At 42.8% G+C, this 14,322-nt stretch overlaps 1 protein-coding gene across 1 annotated transcript; it reads left to right on the top strand.

The window, feature by feature from the left end:
* The first annotated feature begins 643 nt into the window (after positions 1-643).
* aqp3b (aquaporin 3b) lies at positions 644-13,105 on the top strand. Its single transcript, XM_066645435.1, has 6 exons — positions 644-824; positions 8,243-8,369; positions 10,393-10,530; positions 10,851-10,969; positions 11,397-11,614; positions 12,243-13,105. The coding sequence occupies exons 1-6, from the start codon at positions 717-719 to the stop codon at positions 12,433-12,435; spliced, it is 903 nt and encodes a 300-aa protein (XP_066501532.1). The 5' UTR covers positions 644-716; the 3' UTR covers positions 12,436-13,105.
* The last annotated feature ends 1,217 nt before the right edge of the window (positions 13,106-14,322 follow it).

Here is a 14,322-nt window from a genome sequence, read left to right as displayed (position 1 = left end):
CCTTAAGCACGTGTGCAGCTGCTCCACAGCGTCCCCTTGACTTTCCCACAGTGGCCTTTGCTGATAATAAGGGGTTTCCACTCATATTTGGAAGTGGAGTGTAAATGAATACAGGATTCAGACTGGAAACTAAACTCACTAGCTTTTTTGTGAGCGTTTGACGCCACAGAGGTTCCTATTCTTTTCTAAGTACAGGGATGAGTGTGGAATTTATTGTCCGTGGTGACTGATCATAGGCTATGGACACAGAGGACCGAGCCTGGACTGGAAAACAGGGACCTACTCCTGTGTCCTGGAGAAGCTCTTCTATTTTAAGGACTAAACTGCCTGTAAAAAGTTATGATTTTTTTTTTTTTTATTATTAAACTGGAGCACAGAAGCGATCTGGTTCAAATGGTGAAAGGAATGTACCACACCGAGACGGAGCAGACGCAGACAAAACAAAAACAACACAAAATGCACCCAAAAGAAGCTGAAGACAGAAAGCACACGGTGTGCGGGAGATGAAGGTGGAGGCAGAGAGGCAGAAAGGCGGAGAGAGGGAGGGGTTAAAGGTGGAGGAGGACAGTTAGTTTTGTGTTTAGTATCTGTGTGTTTTTTCCCTCCTCTCTTTAAAAAGGCAGGGATTCCTGCCCCACTGTTATTCAGAGTGAGACTTTCTACACCTCCACCACAGGCCCTTTATCCTTCTTTTTCCTCCCCTCCACCCAAGCATCATGGGAAGGCAGAAGGTTCTCCTGGAGAAACTGGCGCAGACTCTGCAGATCCGGAACCTGCTGACGCGCCAGGCCCTGGCCGAATGTCTTGGCACCCTCATTTTAGTGGTGAGACACTATGCTGATGTGTGTGTGTTTATTGGTTTGTTTGTTTTAGCAATGAGTTTGACTCATTGATGTAAGTTAAAGGGCCCATTTCATTGTTTATAATTTTTGGATTTTTAGGTTTTTTTGTCCTCTAGCTCTACTCTTCTTATATTAAAGGACCCATACCTTACAATTGTTAGTGTAGTTTGTTTGCCACATATATGCATAAGTGCATTTAACAATCTTTAAATGTAAGTTAAAGAGCCTATATAATACTTTGTGACATTTTCTTAATTTTGGTTTTGGCCTGTGCCCTAAAATTGCTGTTATTTTTTGCATGAGGTCTACGTTTGAAGAATTGTGTGTGTGTGTGTGTGTGTGTGTGTGTGTGTGTGTGTGTGTGTCTACTGGAAATAAATTGTATTCCCTGGTGGTCCCCACAATGTCAATAATTCTATTTTAAGATGAAGACATAAGGTTTTAAGGTTGACTTAAGGTTAAGGTTAGGTTTGGGGTTAGGATTAAAGTTGGGGTCAAGTTTAGGGTTAGGATTAAGTGAATAATACTTACAGAAAATGTAATGGACTGAAGTAATGTCCCCAAAATGCACAGATACAAGATTGTGTGTATTTGTGTGTTTGTATTAAAATCCAGTTGTAATCCATTTCAATAAAACAGCTGTTGTTTTTCTCGGTAAGTTAAAAAGCCTATATGATATATATATATATATATATATATATTTCCTCTTGAGGGCCATTTCCATACAGATGTTTTCAGATTTTTATAGAGGTCATGTGACCTCCATTATATAGTGATATATATTGTTTATTTAATTAAATTCTCATCATGCTCTTTATAAGTAGCAACTTAAACAGGTCTTTTTTCTACAGATGTGTAGAGTTTGTGCCTCATTCGAGAAGCAGTCAGAGCACTCCTTATGAGTTCGGTGTGAGCAGGTGGGGCTTCACTGCTGTAGGTGGTGTAGGTGGACATATGAAAAGAGGGTTGCTTCTACAAAGCAAAGGCGTAAGGTTTATGTCATGTCAAGGTGAATTTGTTCTTTGTTTGGGCTGTTGGCGTAGGTCTTTCGTTTGTTCTAATAACACATAGACAACATGGAGAAAAACCTTAAAAATGACAGCATAGATTCATCAGTTTTTGAAATTCCTCCCTAATTTGGGTGTTGAGATTTAAACACAGGGATGGAGAGTGACTTGGTGTAAAATGGTAGATTGTAGAGAAACATACAGGTTTGTAGCCTATTTCTTTACAGTGGTGGTGAATGGAACCAGACATTTCCATGTTTTATTTATATATCAATAACCAGCAGGGACCTCCAACCCTCTAAAGGGCTTTACGTGGAATAATACTGATGGAAAATAGTGGGAAATCTGAAGAAAATATCATTTTTATTTAGATTTAAAATGCCTTTTAAGCATTGGACGTCTGGTTCCATTTACCCTTGTTTAGATCTCAACAATTAGTCATGAATTGCGAGTAGTAACTCATAATAATGGCTTATCTTCCCAAATCATTGTGAATACTCACTGAGCTGTAGCAGGGATAGAAGAGCCTCTGTTGTGACCACTCTGGGTTTAGCACTGCAGAATCAGCACTATGTAACTTTTGAAGGAGGGTAGGAAACTACCCCTCACTCTCCTTCGCACTGATTTCAGTGCAGTGCTGTAAAAATGAATTACCCCAGAGATAACACCAGGAGAAAACAAGAAATAAAAAATATTGCTTTAATAACTCACTTCAAGTATCTCCAAATCATGAGGAAATGCATATTTGAGTTACTGAGTAAATATTTTGGGATGTTAACCCACTATTCCTGCATGTGTGGTGGTTCACTGTTGGCACCAGCTGTATATTAAATAAGCTTTAATTGCCTAGCAACATCAGCCTCGTTGCTCCACCTTATAATAAAGAAAAATCAGACACTAAACATGTTTCCGCATGTCACTTATGCTCCTCTTTCCACAGTAAATAGGATCTAAAGGTCTGAAATATGACAAGGGATTTCTGAGGTGAGCAGAAACCTAGGGTCCGACAGGGGTGTCCATCTCGTCCTCTCCCACTTTGTGGCTCCGAGGAGCATTCCATGTAAAATCCTTCAGCTAGAAAGTGATTCCGAACCGTGAAGATGACTTACAAAAAAAAAAAAGATCTGCTCACTGTGTGTTCACTGGGCACTGCGTGACTGGACCGTCTGGAATTAGTGAGTCTTGGATCCATGGGTCTTTGGTGACTTTTGACTTTGAAGAAGTGCATGCCTTCCTTATTAAAAAAGAAATACAAGCGGGTCCATAAAATCAGAGTTGATTTATAAAAATAATAACAAGGAAGAGGATAAATTCCCAATATAGCATTTACAAAAATACTCCTGACTCCAAGAAAGTCCCATTTTTTCACTAAACCACATGTTTTTTCTGCTTATTTTTAATCAATCAGCATAAAGGAAGCACCCAGGCCAGTCTCCACAGTTTATAGCTAATTCTTTATTAAAAAAACAAACAACAATCACAGCTTTGAATTCAGTATGGTGGTTTATTTACAGTACGGTGGAAAAGACAAAACCTTGTCAACTACATTTCCAGTCAGGAAGTATGTTCTGGAAGAACATAGTGGATAACACTGCTACCTTCCATACACCGGGGTTCTGGTCCCCACTCTGGCATTAACTATAACAATGCTCTGTCCACGCATAGCAGTTATAAAGATCTGGTTTGTTGCTTTTTATGTTGTTTTAGAATTTTTAAGTCCACCTTAAATGGTGAAACAACTAGGTAGGTATTTTTTTATATTCAGTTCTTGGATTTTTAATCCCACCTTAAATGGTAAGCAGTTACATTCAGGCACATGTACAGACTTTGTTTTCTTTTTATTTTATTGGCACTTGTGCAATTGTCTAGTTCACCTTAAATCAGACCTTTATGCTGCTTATTTGCAATCTTAAAATTCCACCTTAAATAGTGTTCTAAATTTACAACTTATTCCAAAGTTTGAACATGTCTTAAGGTGGAACAGAAGATTCAAAATCAAGACAGAATCCCCCAGCGTTTACCAGCTCCTCAGGTAAAAAGGAGAGAAACACGCTGAAGCAGGAAAGACTGCTTTTTTCCAACCACATCACCACACTTAAAAAAACCTGAGGTTTCAGAAGCATTTCCCCTGGGGGGGAGTTGGGAATCTCTACTTGACCTTAAGCACTGTTTTCACGGGGACTGGAGGCATTGGGCCAGAGTCCGTGGGCAACACTCCAAACCGTAACTTGTTCTGAATATAATCATCTGCTAAAATGCCTCAAACGAGTAAATAAATAAGATAATGTTCATATCACGTACAATATGACACATATGGGGCTCTGTACATGTGTCAAGTGTCCATCAGGATCTGTGGGAGCTGGACACTGAGGTCAGCAGAGGTCAGTGTAGTTTTTCTAGAAGCGTGCTCTTTAGTGCACCCCGGTGAAGCTAATAGGCAATTAAGATCCGGACATGCCTCCAGCTCACTGGACGTTAGGACACTGGAGCCAATGCGGTGCAATAGGATTGTGTAGAAGGCAAGAAATGGATAATGATGCCTACCAGAGATGACACACTGTCAGTCGCGCTGCGTGACATCGTGCAACACGCAAACTCCCCTATATAATGAGGGAGCTTTGCTATAAAATTTGCAGGAGCACCTATGCCCAACACACTCTGGGACACAGGCAGGTGTCGAAACGTTCAGTAGCATAAATGTGCTGTACATAGTGATATCACATTAAATTCCTACAGTAAAAGAACATATAAGTAAAGATCATCTTTAGGGCTGCTGTGGGCAATTCTGATTTGATTTCCATTTTTAATAACAGGAAACATGTGGATTTCCTCTATATTTGTCCTAGTTTCTGTGTTTCATATCATTTATGACACTATTTATTATTTTTATTTTATTAAAATTTTTGACTAGTCAGGTTTGTTTTTGTGATTAAACCTCAGTAAATTATGTGTAATTATTCTTTTTTTTTTTTTGGAGATTCAATATCTGCAAAAAAAAAAAATATATATATATATATATATATATATATCCTTTCAGTGAGAGGCAGGTTTCCCTGTGCCTCACTGGGTGCAAGGCAGGAACACACACTGGAGGGGGCGCCAGTCCTTCACAGGGCGACACACACTCACACATTCACTAACGCACTCACACCTACGGACACTTTTGAGACACCAATCCACTTACCAACGTGTTTTTGGATTGTGGGAGGAAATCAGAGCACCCGGAGGAAACCCACGCAGACACAGGGAGAGCACACCACACTCCTCACAGACAGTCACCCGGAGGAAACCCACGCAGACACAGGGAGAACACACCACACTCCTCACAGACAGTCACCCATTATTATTATTATTATTATTATCACTGGCCTGGAGAGTAGTGCAGTCTGTCAGAGGAGTCCAGAACTAAACATCCAGCATCAATACCTGATCTTACTGAAGTTTATGTAGCTGAATGCCATCAGATCATCACAGCAATGTAAAGACAGCTAGTCTAAAGCAGTCCCAGAAGAACAGAAGTTGAAAAGGCAGCAAAAAGGAAACAATTAGCCTTTTAATACCCTTCATTTCAGGACGAGCATGTGTCCTCACCTCATCATCACTGGAAAGCACTGTCCCTTAGTGCTCAGAGCTGTGAGAGCAGCCTTTGGAGACAGTCCTTAATGAAATACTGGGAATGCGTTGTCAGATGTGCATTGTTTTTTTCCCAGTTTTACAACATGCTATTGTTATTTTTGTAAATGACGATGTAAATTACTTCAAAACGCACTCATTATTCTGGCTAGGAAAACAAAACGGGAATGTGTTAATGATTTTGAAACAAATGATTCTGCGATGAATTATTCAAACCGCAGGTGAAGCGCAGGGACGCAGATTCACTTCCACTTTCTATTAAATATGGTAATGAAATGACTATATTTAGAGGCACTGCTTGATTCCATGAAGTGTTGCTGGGAACCAGATGTTTTTCATAAGAATCCATAAACATAAGGAGGCTATATCCAAATAAAATGGTTCACACATCAAGGGATTCTTCTGAAACGAGGGATATTAATCAGAGCTGTGTCCATCTTTACTGCAGTAACTGTTTCTTCTCTTCTCAGAAGGGTTTAGACTGGAAGTTGGAGCATTGCTGTGAGAATCTGTTGGCAGTCTGCCTTCAGTAGGACATTAATAATGGGCTAATAAACGCAATGCAAGGTTTGGGTTTTTGCTTCTGGGGGTCCTTCTAATGTAATTAATTTTTACAGCCCTCTAATGAATAATATGTGAAAGGGGAGGGAAATGGGAGCTTTCCTACCCTCCTCCACAAGTTACACAGTGGAGTCTCTGCAGTGCTGAGCACAGAGTAACAATGACAGAGGCTCTGTTCTCCCTTTTACAGCTTTTTTTGGGTGTTCACAATGATTTTGAATCTGTAATTGTAAGGTACAAATATTACATAGTGTTCCTTTAATAGTATCATCACCCACCACTTTAATGGAAATACCCACCGAAGGTACCTGGGGCTAAGGGAGACAGGGCCCTTCAGCCTGTTTTCGAAAGCGATGCAGCTTGTACTTAAACTCCCTCTTGTCCAGTTATTGTTTGGGTGGTGTTTGGCAGACGTTCCTTCTATTTTTTCTGGCAGTAGAAGCTGCAAATTTTAATAACACCAAACAGTGATATTCAGAAATCCCTAGCTCTGCTCAGACCACAATGTCCTAAGACTGTGTTTTCGGCTGTAGCTGGGGAGCCTTGCATTGTAGGGGGTAGAACAGAGGTCCACACAAACACACGGTGTGGATAATGCTTCACATTCCTTATCCGTGGCGCACGGAACGAAGGTACGTTGAGCTGAGTGTGGCTCTGGAAATAGCAAACATTTCCTGTCCTGAGAGGATGGGCCGCAGAGCCATATTACAGTCCTGTTTATATTTTTGTTTCTACTTTGGCATGTCTTTTAGCCCTGGCTCTTTCGAACTTTTGACCTTCGGAGGTGTGTGTGTGCGCCATTCAGGAACTCTGGGATTTTAATAAATAGTGGGGCTGGTTTAAATTATCCGGCTGGATGCCAGTGGTACACCATAAATTGAAGCCAGAGGTGATATCAGGCTGGTACTAGAGGACAGCACGGACAAATCTGATTCTGTGATCAGCTTAGTCTGAAATAAAAATTTCTCAGATGCCCTTGTGACAAAAAAGGGTGGCCGCTGAGCATGCTGGAAGCTCCCCCATGAGCTCCTCAGCCCCTCCCACACTCGGGAATGCCACAGTATTCATCGTTGTAGACACTGCCCTGTCCATAGTGGTAGCACTATATTTAGAGGGGGGTGGGGTATGTGTGTGTAATAGTTGCCTCAGACTGGTGCTCCCTGTTATAGAGAGCTTGTTAGTCCACCGTGGGGCTCAGACTGAATCACTGTCTTGTCAGAAGCGGCTCGGAGCTCCCTCACTAATGCCATTTCACCCTGTTTGGCGGCTGAGCGAGGTAACGAGCTTCCCCATTAGGCGCTGACACCCTGGACCTGCCGCTGGCATCTGACCCTTGCCACACAAGTTATATCCTGCATAACGACTCTCTCTGTTTTCAGAGGCAGGACAGTGTGCATATAGCAATATGTCAAAAAGCAGTTTTAGCATGCATACAGTCTGGAACACGAAAATCAGCCATAACATTAAAATGGCCTCTTGTTTTACACCCACTGTCCATTTTATGAGCACTTTGTAGCTCTACAATTTTCAGTGCATACAGGATTAGCCCCTTTTTACCCTTTTCTTCAGTGCTCAGGACCCCCACAGAGCATGATTTGGGTGGTGGATCATTCTCAGCGCTGCAGTGACACTGACGTGGTGGTGGAGTGTTAATGCGTGTTGCAGAGGTAGGGGTGGATCAGACACAGCAGTGCTGTTGGAGTTCTTAAACCCAGTGTCCACTCACTGTCCACTCTCTCAGACACTCCTCCCTCGTTGGTCCACCTTGTAGATGTAAAGTCAGAGACAGTAGCTCATCTGTCGCTGCACAGTGTGTGTAGACCTTCATCAGTGACACAGGACACTGTCGGCTGGATGTTTTTGTTTGGCGGACTATTCTCAGTTCAGACACTGAGGTATTAAAAGTTTAATATCTAAACCAGGGGTCTCAAACCAAATCCACGGAGGGCCGCGTGGGTGCAGGTGTTCTTTCCAACCACGCAAAAGCCCCACACTACTGAAAGTCAAGATCTATTGATTAGATTGAATGATTAAAAACAGGTGGAATGAGGTGTGGCTTCTGCGTGGTTGGAAAGAAAACCTGCACCCACACGGCCCTCCGTGGATCTGGTTTGACACCCCTGATCTAAACTGTTCTACTACATTTGACCTCTATTGATGGTGTCCTCATTCCATCCCCTCTACTCTACTCTGCTGCAGATGTTTGGCTGTGGAGCGGTCGCCCAGCAGGTTCTCAGCGAAGGTTCTCACGGGATGTTCCTGACGGTGAACTTCGCTTTCGGATTCGCCGCCACTCTGGGGATCCTGGTGTGTGGGCAGGTCTCGGGTAAGGGCTTTAGGCTTCATACACAGTCAAGATTACTGCCTTAAGACCATTTTTCTTTCACAGATTCTTCTAAATGTTGTTGTTATTGTTTCTCACTGTTAGAGTTAGAATCAGAATCACTTCATTGGTCAATGTGCTTGCACACAGAGGAATTGGTTTTCCGCATTTAACCCAATCCGTGCAGTGAAACACACATGTACGCACACACTAGTGAACACAAGGGGGCAGTGAGCAGGCGCCCAGGGAAAGGGTGAAACCTTAAACTTGATCTCTCTGTGTAGCGAAATTCAGGGGCACCACATGCTTCTTCAAGATGGTGAACCCATAGTAAAGCTATTAAATGTGAATAAAGTGCAATGTAATTAATCAATTTAATTAAATATAAAATCCAGGCTTTCAGTGCAGAAGGGGTTTTCTATGGTGGCCCACAGAGTCAATGCACAACAGCCGTTGGGGAAGCAGTAATTCCACCACCCAGATGTAAACAAAGTGATTGATTGAGCGTGTGATGGTGGGATATGGTTCACTGTTACTAGCTCATATTTCTTCATAAACATTCTGATAGGAACCAGGGGTGGAACCAGAGGCATTAAACTCCTCAGACATCTGCTTCCTGTCACCACCACTTTAAACAGTTCTGACTCATTTCTCCATATGCCCCTCCATTCCTGAGGGTCCCATAATGTCAGCGCTCACGCTGAATGTTAGGAAATGCACCTCCTTTGTGATTCCACTCACTGGCCAATTTATCAGAAATACCCACGAGATCCAGTCCCTGGTCATTTTACTGGAATGCAGTACCTCGTAGTGACCACTTGATTAGAAACACCTACCTTGTTTCTCCACCTGATTTGGCCACTTTATTAGAAACACCTAACTTGTACATCCTCTCACTGGACACTTTATTGGAAACATTCGCATTGTACCTAATCACTGGCCACTTTATTAGAAACCCTTGTGTTCCCAAGCACTAGCCACTTTGTTAGAAACACAAACCTTGTCTTTTCAACCCTCGGTCACTTTATTAGAAACACCCTTTGTCTCTTTCCTTCACTGGCCACATAGTAAAGAATATCTGGTCAAGAGCAGTGGTCAGAACCTATCTATTGCTGAAGCACATGAGGATAGACAAATCTAAACAAGCCAGGAAGGGGTTTCCAAGAAAGTGATCAGTGACAGTTTAGACTAGAACAGCCCTGAGCTTTTTGGAAAATATGCCGCAGCTGCAGTGAAACCCTTCAAAGCCTTGTTGATTTGGGAGGTGATGTTGCCCTAGGGAAGACTTCAGAGCTTTAGACATAAGTAGTGTCTTTACAGTGCTGATAAATGTCATACTTTGATGGAGAGATTAGGCTAAGCTACTGCATTTTAGCTTTTATTGGGTAGCATTTAAAAAAAACAAGCCCGGTGATTTAAGGAGGGTGTGTTCGCTGCAGATAGAAGCTGACGGACCATGGAAGACATTTCATAGGAGGCTTATGTTAAAGATCTTCACAGCTCCACAAAATCCGAATTTTATTAGGTTCAATGATTTAGCATTAAGTAAGTGGTTAGACCTGAAATTACACAATCATAAATGCACAGCATATTCCCTGCTTAACTGTTGTATAACTGTTGTATATATATCAGACACAGCAGTGCTGCTGGAGTTCTGACGTTATACAACTATTACAGAGTGGATTCTTTGCAGGAGATGCAAAGAAACGTTCACTGGTTACTCTGGTGTGAGTGGATCAGGCACAGCAGATGCTGCTCAAGTTTTTAAACACTGTGTCCACTGACTGTTCACTCTGTTAGACACTCCTACCTTATTGGTCCATATTGTAAATGTAAAGTCAGAGTAGCTCTGATCTGTCGCTGCACAGTGTGTGTTGGGCGTCCTCGAGTCTTTCATCAGTGGACGCTGTCGACTGGGTGTTTTTTAGTTGGCGGACTATTCTCAGTCCTGACACTGAAGGGGATATAAACATCATTGGACGTTGTAGTATAGAATATAATAATATATCTCTCCTGGTTGTTGTAGGAGGCCACCTGAACCCGGCCGTGACGTTTGCTCTTTGCATTCTGGGTCGAGAGCCATGGAAGAAGTTTCCTGTCTACTTTCTGTCCCAGACGTTAGGAGCCTTTCTCGGATCGGGGATCATATTCGGCATGTACTTCGGTGAGTTGCATGAGATGAACTTTACAAGTGACAGAAGCAGCACTGGAATTCACAATGCGTTGAATTACCCAGTGTTTTCATAAATGCAAACTCCAAACATTATCCTCTAAAAGCTCCAATAGGCAGAACATCAACTGCTCAGCTCAACACGCTTGGAGGAGAACACTTACTGCCAGTTCTGCCACATCAACTAACAGAAGCCTGCCTTGGCTAGCACCTTGCTAAGTGATGGTTGAGAGGGTCTGTGTTCATTATCGGGATGTATGTTTTCACCTGTATCCAGTAAAAAAACACTATGACCATTTTGATTTGATTTACAGATGCGCTGTGGGAGTTTAACAAGAGCGGTCTGATCGTGCTGGGGGAGAACTCTACAGCGGGAATCTTCGCCACTTATCCGTCCGAACATCTCAGCATCGTCAATGGCTTCTTCGACCAAGTAAGTGTCAGGTTGTCACGAGAGAACTATCGGTCTGCTTCCGCTACCACAGAAATCAGGATTCCCCTAGTGAGGGAAACCCCCTCCAGCCTGGAGGAACAGGGAGGCCTTGCCCTTAAGCACAGGTTGTCTCTGAGGGTCTGAGATGTTGCTAAGGGATTGAAAGCTTAAGTTGAACTTTAACAAAAAAAAAAAAAAAAAAACTAGCTTTCATTCACTTTTAAAGGAAAGCTATGTAATATTTTTACCTTATAATTAAGCTTCAAAATGAATTTCATGATCCACTGAGCTGTAACAGGGAGAATAGAACCTCTGTTGTTGCTCTATCGGGCTCAGCACTGCAGAAACTGCACTATGTAATATTCGGGGGAGGGTAGGAACCCTGAAGCTGACCTTAAGACCTGATGTGTATGTGATTCCTCCACAGATAATTGGCACAGCGGCTCTGATCGTGTGTATCCTGGCCATCGTGGACCCCTATAACAACCCGATCCCCCGGGGTCTGGAGGCCTTCACGGTGGGCTTTGTGGTGCTGGTGATTGGTTTGTCGATGGGCTTTAACTCTGGGTACGCAGTGAACCCGGCCAGGGACCTGGGACCCCGCATCTTTACTGCCCTCGCTGGTTGGGGCAGTGAGGTCTTCACGTGAGTCTCTATCCCTCTGTCTGTCTGTCTTTCTGTGTATCTACAGTACTGTGCAAAACTCTTAGGCAACTAAGATTACATTATTATTATTATTATTATTATTTAAAGGAACACTATGTAAGATTTAGGTTTGTCCCTCCTGGGGCACCTCCTAGTGCAATTCATTTTTACAACACTGTACCTATTTCAGTGGGGAAGGGGAGGGAGCGGTGGTGGTTTCCTACCCTCCTCCAAAAGTTACATAGTGCTGTTTCTGCAGTGCTGAGCCCAGAGTAGCAACCACAGAGGCTCCATTCTCCCTGTTACAGCTCAGTGGAGCGTCACAGTGATTTTGAAGCTGTAATTCTAAGGTAGGAATATTACATAGTGTTCCTTTAAAAGAATTGTTTTTTCTCAGTAAAAAAGGTAGCCGCTCTGTCGTGAGTAAGTGTGAAGAACAAAGTGTGTTTCCAGATGTTCTCCTGATTGTATGCATCTGTTACATCAACAGCTCACTTGATTTAATATGATGAAGTATTTATTAACCGCTAAAACTACGGATTGGACGATAATCTCAAATAATACTGGACTGTCACGAGGAGAGATGTGTCACACTCACTGGAGTAAAGGGTTCATTCTCTGTTCACAGGGCAAAAGAGTACTGGTTCTTCGTGCCTATATTCGCCCCCTTCTTCGGCACGTTCGTGGGTGTCCTGGTGTATCAGCTGATGGTGGGTTACCACGTGGAGGGGGAGGTCCGAGACAGACAGGCAGCGGCGGCTCAGGAGGAGAAAGAGAGGCTGAAGCTCTCCAACGTCCCACAGAAAAACGACACGCCGTGAAGGCTTGCTTTAGAAACAACGTCCATTCGTTTAAAGGAACATTTCAGTATTTTATAACTGACGTCTGTGTGCTGCGTCTGTGGTTTATGTTGGACGTTCTGGATGCTTTGCATGGTTTAATGACCCCTGGGAGTGCATGGCTTCGTATCTTGACTATAGTATAAGCTACAGGGCAGATGAATCATGTTAGTAAACATCTGTTTTTAAATCATAAAACCTCATATATGCAACATGCACAAGATAGTGTTATTAAGGCCTTATGAGATTTACATAGACCTACCTACCCTATTGAGCCATAATATTAAAAACAGCCTCCACTCATTATTCTTCGCTCATTTTCTCAGCTTTACTTCGACAATTACAGAATGTAGTCTGTCTGTTGCTCTGCATACTTTATTAGGACCCCCCCCCTAATTGGTTTTTGGTTGGTAGACTATACTCCAGCAGTGACACTAAGGGGTTAAAAATTCCAGCAGTCCTGTAGGGGTCTGGACTATTGTAAATTGTTCTTACAAAGTGCTTTTCACTTATCTATTTGCCTAAATTTTACATTTGTTTATAGCTGGAAACGTGCTCTCATTGATCTACTTTAGTTTATTATTCCTTTGTTTGTTTGTATTTTTTTAATTCTTCAAATAGTTTTTATCGCTTTATTTTATTTGATTTTATATTATGTCTTTTCCTTTTATTTTATCCAAGTATATAATAAACAGATACTTGTTGTTTTAAAAATCCTTTGATGTTTCTTGTGTCGTGTCAACACTTGCTGTCTTTTAAGGGTGTTATATAAATAAAGCTGCCATGTCTTGTCTTGTATTTTAATGTTATGGCTGGTCAGTGTACATCTGACTGAAGGGATATGTTTAGAAATCCCCATTAGGAGCTCAACCATAAAACCCCGGGGATTCTCTCGACAAGCTGCTGTCCACAAACACGATTCCAGGTGTAGGTTAGAGGTGAGTCTGTTAAAGCCCTGGGAATGTCACATGAGCATATCTGGAGGTAACTATACTCAGCTGCTCATGAAACGTGCTGTCCAGTCCAGTCCCTTTCAGTTGAAGGCCATTCTTGAGAAGAGTTAATGAATGTTTATGAATGCAGGAGGACCATGAGCTTACCTGAGAGCTCCTTATATGTTGCACTACACTTCTATATATCCCTCTGTAACTCAATGAATACAAATCCATTCAAATACACTATATCCTTGACTTCAGTTTAGTGTTGTAAAGATTGATAGCTCAGATGCTGAATTGCACCCTACTACTGGTGACCTGCATGGGTAAATGTGACATCATTCATTCATTCATTCATTCATTCATTGTCTGTAACCCTTATCCAGTTCAGGGTCGCGGTGGATCTGGAGCCAACCCGGAATCACTGGGCACAAGGAAAGAACACACTCTGGAGGGGGCACCAGTCCTGTGCAGGGTGACACACACTGACACATTCACTCACATTCACTCACACCTATGGACACTTCTGAGTCACCAATCCACCTACCAGTATGTGTTTTTGGACCGTGGGAGGAAACCGGAACACCTGGAGGAAACCCATGTGGACACAGAGAGAACACACCACACTCCTCACAGACAGTCACCCGGAGGAAACCCATGCAGACACAGGGAGAAAACACAACACTCCTCACAGACAGTCACCTGGAGGGAACCCACACAGGCACAGAGAAAACACACCACACTCCTCACAGACAGTCACCCGGAGGAAACCCACGCAGACACAGGGAGAACACACCACACTCCTCACAGACAGTCACACAGAGGAAACCCACACGGACACAGGGAAAACACACCACACTCCTCACAGACAGTCACCCGGAGGAAACCCACGCCGACACAGGGAGAACACACCACACTCCTCACAGACAGTCAC

The sequence above is a fragment of the Hoplias malabaricus genome, chromosome 15 (genome assembly GCF_029633855.1).
Source record: "Hoplias malabaricus isolate fHopMal1 chromosome 15, fHopMal1.hap1, whole genome shotgun sequence".
NCBI classification, from domain to species: domain Eukaryota; kingdom Metazoa; phylum Chordata; class Actinopteri; order Characiformes; family Erythrinidae; genus Hoplias; species Hoplias malabaricus.
Note: the sequence above shows the minus strand (reverse complement) of the source record. Positions and strands in the feature narration are given on the sequence as shown.

What these genes read in the sequence shown, in the direction of transcription:
- aqp3b (XM_066645435.1), top strand. Translation starts at nt 717, where the DNA reads ATGGGAAGGCAGAAGGTTCTCCTGGAGAAACTGGCGCAGACTCTGCAG. An exon ending in TCAATGGCTTCTTCGACCAA is followed by an intron (nt 10,970 to 11,396) that starts GTAAGTGTCAGG and finishes ATTCCTCCACAG; the next exon opens with ATAATTGGCACAGCGGCTCT. An exon ending in TGGGGCAGTGAGGTCTTCAC is followed by an intron (nt 11,615 to 12,242) that starts GTGAGTCTCTAT and finishes CTCTGTTCACAG; the next exon opens with GGCAAAAGAGTACTGGTTCT.